The sequence below is a fragment of the Andrographis paniculata genome, unplaced genomic scaffold (genome assembly GCF_009805555.1).
Source record: "Andrographis paniculata isolate CXL003 unplaced genomic scaffold, ASM980555v1 Contig69END, whole genome shotgun sequence".
Lineage (NCBI taxonomy): Eukaryota > Viridiplantae > Streptophyta > Magnoliopsida > Lamiales > Acanthaceae > Andrographis > Andrographis paniculata.
Genome location: NW_026137605.1, coordinates 3,218,117 through 3,227,334, shown reverse-complemented (window position 1 = coordinate 3,227,334; position 9,218 = coordinate 3,218,117). Strand labels below are relative to the sequence as shown.

The 9,218-nt window shown below is 45.2% G+C and overlaps 1 protein-coding gene across 1 annotated transcript; it reads left to right on the top strand.

Annotated features, from left to right (window-relative positions):
- Nucleotides 1-6,896: 6,896 nt before the first annotated feature.
- Nucleotides 6,897-8,114, top strand: LOC127263624 (uncharacterized). The gene has a single exon (XM_051292735.1). It carries the CDS (start codon nt 6,897-6,899, stop codon nt 8,112-8,114), a length of 1,218 nt encoding a protein of 405 aa, XP_051148692.1.
- The last annotated feature ends 1,104 nt before the right edge of the window (nt 8,115-9,218 follow it).

Here is a 9,218-nt window from a genome sequence, read left to right as displayed (position 1 = left end):
TCGCCGTGCCACCGCTTGGGTTTGTCTGCGGGAGGAAGAACCGCTGGCTTCCGGTCGTTGTCTGTTGAAAGAAACATGAAGTTCTTATTTTTCATTTTGTGTACATCATAACTTGTGCACAATCAATTCTGTTTTGTTTGGTCAATTTCTTGTTAGTTTGTTTGTGTTCCAAATTTAGTTTAATTGTTTCTTGTTGTAGATATTATATTTTTTGAACACATTCTTGTTAACATTTTTGTTGTTTGTCAGGTTATGTAAAAATACAATAATGTTATTGGAGCCAAATTTGTCAAAGCATCGAGTTCAAGCAGAATTTTTAGGTAAATCGATCGTTGGTAATAGATCAATTTTTGGTAAAAGGCTAAACCCTTTCTTTTTTAATTCTTGGTGAATCTGCTTATTGTAGATTAGATTTTTTTATTTGGGAAAATTTGTTGATTGCAGAGATTGATTGTGTGATCTTGTGAATCTTGTTTTTTTTTTTTTTTGCTCTAGTTTGTTGTTGTTGCAAATCTTGTATTTGATTGGTAGTGTGCTAATTGCTTGAATTGTGTTTTTTTGAATGATTTCCTTTGTGGAAAAATATTTTCTTTTAAATGACTGCTTCAGTGGATACATTTTTTAATATACAGCTGTTTGATGGAGAAATAGATTTTACTATTTGAAAACAAAGAATGAAAAATATTTTAATTACTCAAAAACTTTCTTGAGCAATAGATGGTTCATACGATAATGCTACACCTTTTGAAAAACGTATTGAAATAAATGAATGTGCATGTGCGTGTTTTGTGGTGCACCTAACTGACAATGTGCTTAGGACATTATATAAGTTTTCTAATGCAAAAAAACAATTATGGGATATGTTAGATGTCTTGTACACGGAAGTAACCTTGTCAAATAAGTTGTTTATACTTGAAATATTTTTTCAATTTGTTGGACCCCAAGTCCAAAAGGATTTAAATGTCGAAGGTAAGGACTTCCATCAGGCTGCGGAGCTTCCATGGAGCAAGAAGATATGACTTCCATAGACCTTCGGACGACAAGCTCTATCAATTTTGAATCGGCAACCCCATGACGTTAATGGAAGACCATGAGGAGTGAGGGTTCCATGTAACTCAAGGTTGTTGGGAACATATTCCCGTAGACCGGCTGCGAGTATTATGGAAACGAATCAGGGTAGGCTGCAGGTCTGATCTAAAGGCAATGGAAGAGATCCAAAGCAAATGGAACTTGGTCCAGGAACGAGGGAAGATGCTCAAGACGAATGGAACCCGGTCCAGGAACAATGGAAGCCGCTGGGAACTGATGGAAGGAGGTTACTTGGTGGTTAAGAGAGATAAAAGAAGTGGGAATAATTTGTAACTACCCCTGTTAGTTGGAGAAGTGGTTATTCTAGTTTAGGATTACAAGTAGGAAAAATAAACACAACACACACACGCACAACAGAACAAATCGCACTTTTCATATTTTTCTTCCTTGTTTTATTTTCGTTTATGCAATTTAATTCCAATTATATGCTTTCTGCAATTTATTTACTCGCTTTCCGTAGTTGATCATAGTTTAGTTCAGTAATCGTGAGAAATTCGCATTGCCCGACGACGGATTGACTCTCTGGAGTACTTCCGGAACCCACGCCAACAAAATCGACGAGCTATTTTGGAATTCCAAATCGCAGGATCCAACAATTGGCATGCCCAGTGGGACCAAGTCGGGTTCGTGTTCGTGTATGCAACTTCGTAGCTGTAAAGTGATCGCCATGGACAATCAGAATCAGGGCTCAGGCTTGAACATCGGTGCAGGATTTTCTGGAACCGGAACGGCGGTTCATCCCAGTGGAAGCCGCACTCTAAGGCTGAGGAGAGAAGCGGAATCATCATCGACCGAAATGATGGTTACCATGGTACGCAGGGAAGTGAATCAGTGTATTCAGGCCGGAATCGGGGATATTGCGTACGAAATTTCTAGGCAATTGGCTGATGTGATCCGGCCAACTGTGAGGAATGAAGCATTTCAGATTCGCGAAGAGGAACGTCGAGCAGCGGCCAGTGGAATCCAGAATTCTGGAATTCTAGGAAATACATATGGAGGTCCGAGAGGAATAACTCCATCTGCTGGAGGGACTCCATCCCTCATAGGAAACGTCGGTTCCAACTTGGTTCGGGGAAACACTGGATCGCCTAGGGGACCGACGAGTGGAGTAGGATTGCAATTCGGTAATGTGACGATTCTCCAACGCCCACAAGGAGGGCAACCCAGCGGAGGCTGTGGCCCACAAATGGTAGGAGGACAAGATGTCGTAGGAAGCGGTGTTTACGGAGCCTATCCAGGGACAGCACCGCCAGGGCAGGTCGCAGGACAGCCTAATTGGAACGCACCTCCAGTGCCGTGGGCTCAGCAGGCTCCATATGCCGCTGTCCCTCAGGGAGGAATGGCTGGTCAAGCTTGGGGACCAGGACGGCAGCCGCTGATTCCTATTCAGCAGGAGGCCCAACCATTAATAGATACGGATATTCTAGTGGAAAGCATCCGAAGAGCTTTCCCACGAATGAAATTTGAAGAGCGACCGGTGTATCAAAGACCCTACTCAGCTTGGGTAAGTGAGATGATGTCGTTGCCTGTTCGAAATAAAGTGCCGGATTTTATACTCTTCTCAGGCGAAGATGGGAGATCAACGATAGAGCATATCGGGAAATTTACAGCTCAGTGCAGAGATTTGGGAGGAAATGATTGGTATCGTTTACAATTGTTTTCTTTATCCCTGACAGGTACTGCGTTTTCGTGGTATACATCGTTGGCTCCAGGTACTATGCAGTCTTGGTCGAATTTGGAGAGGCTTTTTCACGACCGTTTTTATGCGCCACCAATGGAGACTACAATATCCCACCTAGTAGCCGTAAAACAGGGATATGATGAGCCAGTGGCACAATTTTTGGAGAGGTTTCGACAAGCTAAGACACGATGCACAGTGTAGATCCCCGAACAGTAAGCAACCGCGATGGCAGTAGATAACATGCGATCAGATCTTCGAAATCAGCTGGGAGTTTAGGATTTCCAGGATTTTTCGCATCTAAGTGCACTCGTAATGAGAACAGAAAAGCTCATTCGAGAGAGACGGGATGCTGTTGTAGGCAGGTGGAAGAAAGATGGAAAAGCAGGGATAACTTGTTGTGTGGATGATGAAAGTTCAGCCGACGAAGATTATGGCGAGGAACAAGATGTGTTAGCGGCTGAATTGTTGAAAGGAAAAACTTACTCCTGTTCGGCATTAAAACCTACAAGGGGTAAGGAGGTCGAAGGCGTGCAGTATACCTTCGATGTGTCTAAAGTAGAACAGATTTTTGATCATCTGCTGAAGGACAAACAAATCAAACTCCGAGATGGGTAGCGAGTGCCGTCACCAGAGGAACTGAAAGGGAAAGTGTACTGCAAGTGGCATGGGAGTTATACACATGCTACCGCCAATTGTACGTACCTACCAAGTACGATTCAGAGGGCCTTAGACGAGGGCAGATTGAAGCTAGCAGAAAAGAGTATGCAGGTGGATGCGAATCCGTTTCCTGCACCGTCCATTAATTCCATGTCTACAAGAGGTCTTAAGAGACAGAACAAAGGAAAGCAACTGGTTCGGCAACCGGTTCATGAGCGACTCGGGCCTAGGATTCCACAACGGAGTTTGGTATTCGATAGGCTGTTTGTGAGAAAGATGCCTAATGGAAATGTCAGAAGTAAGGAACCTAGGGTCATAGAGAGGAATCCTAACTTGAAAGTGACGATTCCAAATGCCCGGGAAGTTCGGGAGCGTCATAATATGACGATTAAAGCCACAGCTTCAGACTCAACTATTAAGCCGGATGCCACGATGGCTGAGGTAAAAGTTGCTAGCGGGAAACGAGTTTAGACCATTACATCCGCTGATCAGATTACAATTACTCCAAGAACAACACGAAAGCCTCCATCAGCCGTAGATTCGGAGAAGTGGACAGTTAATGTGCCGGAGACAAATGCCAGGAAGGCAATGGGCGACCTCACACATTTCCAAAAAAGAAGGGCACAAAGGAAACGATTACAGGCTAAGTCGGAAGCTGAAGGAATTCATCCAAACCAGAAAAGTGCAGGGGCTAAAGGCAAGAAAATTGAATCGAAAATTCAACAAGCAGCAAGTCAGGATGAAGAAACTTCGAAAGCCCGTGAGCAGAAGGAAAGACCTCAGCAAAATCAAGCGTTGTATCGCCTGATTTTCTCTACGCCAAGCGCCAGACCCACTCCAAACTGGCAACGCCGATGGGTACCGAAAACTACACAGTCGAAGGAGTGTAATGCTGAAGGTGGTAATCTATCGGTTGTGGGAGTATTGCCGTATGAGTTCAAAGCTCCAGAAGGGGAGCAGAATTATGAGGGAGTGACCATAGATGAAGAGCCAGCGGCAGAATGGAACCATGTAGTGACAACAATCAAGTTTGATCGGATTGGATCTGGGCAGAATAAACATGTAAAGCCCCTGTACATTCGAGCTTTAATGGAGGGACGACCAATGGGCAGAGTGTTGAAAGACGTGGCGCATTCGCTAATGTAATGCCGTTTCGGACGTTCAGAAAGTTAGGAAAAACAAGGGATGATTTAATACCAACTTCGGTGCGAGCTACGGATTTTATGGGAAATTCATAAAAACAGCGGGTATCGCTACCATTGAGGTACAAGTAGGCACCAATAAGTTGCCCTCAACATTCGTAATAATAGACAGTCGCCCTTCGTATGCAGCATTATTAGGGCGAGACTGGATTCATGCTTGCGAGTGTGTACCGTCGACTTTGCACCAGAAGTTGTTGTTCTGGGATGACGATGAGGTTCAAGAAGTGGAGGCGAAGAAAGACCCCTTCGCAGCGGAAGTCACAGCTGTAGATGCAACTTTCTACTATTCGAAGATGATCCCGTTGTCTGAAGTAATCGCCTCCATGCCTAACGAGGTAAATTATGAATGTGTGTTCAGTGATAATCAATTCAGAATTCAAGCGAGGGCCGATCCACGGCCTACGAATGAAGAGGACTATGATGAATTTCGAATGCGTCGAAATTCAATTTGAGCCGCACGGAGCAGGCTCTGTTACGAATATAGGGCTGTTCAGAGCAGGTTCCACAGAAGGTGGTGAGCAGTTCGAAACAAGTTCTGTGGCGAATTCGGAGCCGTCTAGAGCCGGTCCCTTGGAAAACCCTGGGCCGCCTGAAACAGGCTTTCTTACGCAACATCCAGAGCCGGCCAAAGCAGAATCCGTGGAAGAAACGGAGCAGCTTAGAGGAAAGTTCAGCGGCGACCGGGAATCATACAAGGAAATTGTCGGTGAAGTAAAGTTACCGTCGCCCATGCACAAAACTTATCCAGCATTCCAGGCCCAAGATCCGCTGGAAGATGTTGACCTCAGTGTCGATGAAGTCCCGCGAGTCACCAAAGTTAGTGCGCTGTTAACATCAAAATATCTAGCTGCCTTGGTGACACTTATAAAGGAATATCGGGATTGTTTCGCTTGGGATTACGATGAAATGCCAGGCTTGGCTCGAGAACTTATGGAACATCGGCTACCTATAAAAACCGGATACAAACCCCACAAGCAGCCGCCGCGAAGGTTTAATCCAGATGTATACCCGAAGATCAAGGAAGAAATCCAACGGCTGTTGGGAGCAGGATTCATTCGGACTTGTCGATACCCGGAATGGGTGGCCAATGTCGTCCCCGTACTCAAGAAAAATGGCAAATTACGGGTATGCGTCGATTATCGCAATTTGAATTTGGCAACACCCAAGGATGAGTACGTCATCCCTGTTGCCGACATATTAGTAGATGCAGCCGCCATGAACCGGAGTTTGTCGTTTATGGATGGGTATTCCGGCTATAATCAGATTTTCATAGCCGAGGAGGATGTTGCAAAAACGGCATTCCGATGCCCATGAGCCCTTGGAGTGTACGAATGGGTGGTGATGCCGTTTGGGTTAAAAATGCTGAAGCGACTTACCAGCAAGCGATGAACACCATATTCCACGATTTAATTGGACAGTCGGTGGAAGTTTACATCGACGACATAGTGGTGAAATCCAAGAGTTTTCCGGAGCATCTGGTGGATCTCGAGCAAGCCTTCCGGCGAATGAGGCACTATAACTTGAAGATGAATACAGCGAAGTGCGCATTCGGAGTGGCCTCTGGAAACTTTTTGGGTTTCATGGTGCATAATAAGGGCATTGAGGTGAATATTAACAAAACAAAAGCCATCATCAACGCCCGACCGCCTGAAAATCTGAAACAAGTTCAAGGATTCCTTGGGCAGGTCAATTTTCTGCAAAGATTTGTATCGAACGCTGCAGGCAAGCTTAAAGCTTTTTCCACACTGCTCAAGTTGCGAAAAACAGAGGAGTTTGTGTGGAAGCCGCCACACCAGCAGGCTTTCGAAGCTATTAAGGAAACGATGGCCAATCCACCGGTGTTGATGCCGCCACATGAGGGCAAACCTCTGCGTTTGTATGTTTCAGCCACTGAGAATTCGGTTGGCTGCTTACTGGCACAAGAGGCTCCCGATAGAAGCGAACGTGCCATTTTTTACCTCAGTAAGGTAATGAATGATGCAGAGACTAGGTACACTCCTATGGAAAAATTATGTCTCGCATTATTTTACGCCTGCACGAAACTTGAATATTATTTAGCCCCGAGGGAAACGGAAGTGGTAAGTCACGTCGATATTTTGAGATATCTATTAAGCAGGCCAGCTTTAAGGGGAAGGCAAGTGAAATGGGCTGTAAAGCTAGCTGCATTTGATTTACGATATGTTCCAATCAAAGCTGTTAAGGGACAAGTCGTTGCTAACTTTCTAGCAGATCATCCGAGCTCGGTGGCTGACCAAGCGGCTGATCGTATGGAAGCTGTTATTAGTCCGATGCCGTGGATCTTGAAGTTCGACGGGTCCAACACTCAGACTAGCGCTGGAGCTGGGGTATTCATTGAGAGCCCCTGGGGAAAAAAGTGGACCGTTGCCAGGGCATTGGCACCCGGATTTACTAATAATCAAGCAGAACACGAAGCCTTATTAGTTGGATTGAGAATTCTACATGAAAAGAGAGCCAAGGCGATCAGAATTCAAGGCGACTCACAATTAATTTTGAAGCAGATTGCTGGAGAGTTCCAATGCAAAGATGAGAAAATGAGAAATCTTCGAATGGAAGCAGTTAGGATGCTGCAAATATTTGATAATGTGGTGGTAGAATTCATACCTCGAGCTGAAAACAAAATAGCTAATGATTTTGCTCAAAAAGCTTCTGGGTATAAGCCATCTGCCGCAGGAAACTTTAAGTCAGGGCGAGTATGTCTGTGCCCAGTGGAAGTGGAGGATTGGGGTATGGAACTAAGGAAATATTTGGAACAACCAACCGGTGAAACTCCAGAAAAGATGCGGAAAGAGGCTCTGAAGTATACTCTGATTGACGGAGATCTTTTCCGCAGAGCCGCCGATGGAATGTTAATGAGATGCGTAGATACTCAAGAAGCCATGAAGGTGATGGGTGAAGTGCATGAAGGAATTTGTGGAGCACACAAATCTGGGCTAGTCATGAGATGGACGATCCGACGATATGGATACTTTTGGCCATCAATGACAGAAGACTGCATCAAGTACGCCCAAGGATGTGAAGCATGTCAGCGACATGGTTCTTTGATCCGAATTCCGGCAGAAGAAATGCACGCAGTGGTGAAGCCATGGCCATTCCAGGGATGGGCGATGGATATCATCGGGAAAATCCATCCGCCATCTTCCAGACGCCACTCGTTTATATTGGTGGCCACGGATTATTTCACAAACTGGATAGAAGCTGTGCCGTTGGCCAATGTGACATATCAGGAAGTGATCAAGTTCGTTAAGGAGTTTATTATCCACCGATATGGAATCTCACAAACGATTACCGCCGATCAAGGCACTGTTTTTACCAGCGATAGAGTGGACGCCTTCGCCGCACAATATGGGATTGCTCTTTTCTATTCGTCCCCGTATTATGCACAGGCAAATGGGCAGGCCGAAGCATCCAACAAAGTCTTAATTGGGGTAATCAAAAAGGCCGTAGAAGATAACCCGAGAAGATGACACGTAGCGTTAGGGGAGGCTTTATGGGCTTGCAGGCAATACTGAAATAAAGCCACTGGTTGCACTCCATTCCAACTGGTTTACGGACAAGAAGCGATATTATCGTTGGAAATCACGGTGCCATTGCTACGAGTGTTGATGCAGAATTCGCTTAGTCCCGAGCAGTACGATACAGCGATGTTACAAAGATTGGATGACGTACACGAGGATTGGATGATGGCTCTGGAAAATATCAGGGCAAATAAAATAAAAGTGGCGCGAGCCTACAACAAGAAGGTACGTCGGCGAACATTCCAAGAAGGAGATTTGGTATGGAAGGCAGTGCTACCCGAGGGATTCAAAGACAATACATTCAGGAAATGGTCTCCTACGTGGGAAGGTCCGTATCAAGTGAGTAAAGTGTTGCCTAACGGTGCTTATAGATTGATGAGTATTGATAGGATAGAACATAGAAATGTTATCAATGCTAAGCACCTTAAGGGATACATGTCGCCACTCGAGCTTGGATAAAGAAGTGTAATATGCAAAATGGAAGCAAGCCCTATTTAGGCCGCTAGATATAAAGCAAAACGAAAGCAGGCTATTAAGCCGCTAATGTGTAAAATAAAAGCGGGCTATTAAGCAGCTAGTATGCAAAACGAAAGCAGGCTAGTAAGCCGCTAATATGCAAAATGAAAGCAGGCTAGCAAGCCGCTAATGTGCAAACAGAACATAAAACGAAAATAAGTCATCGTAAATTGTTAAATGAGTAGCAGATCATAAATTCCAAATGAAACTGCGGGTGATTCGAAGAAAGGCGGATGATTCCCAAAGTTACCACCCGGTGGGAGGAATTTCCTTTGCTGCTGGGTCCACAGCGGGCTCGGGGTTATCAGGATCAGGTGTCGCTTCCATTGGGACTGGGGTCGGACCTTCCATAAATGGAGCTGTTCCATCAAGGCCTGGCACTGCTTTCATAAGAAATGGACCCGTTGGAGTTAAAATCAGATTTTCCGGGTCTGGGACCGGTCCATTAGGCCTTGGAACTACTTCCACGGGGATCGGATCTATCGAAGGCGGAATCGGATTCTCCATAGCCGGAGCTGTTCCACCAGGAACTGGCGC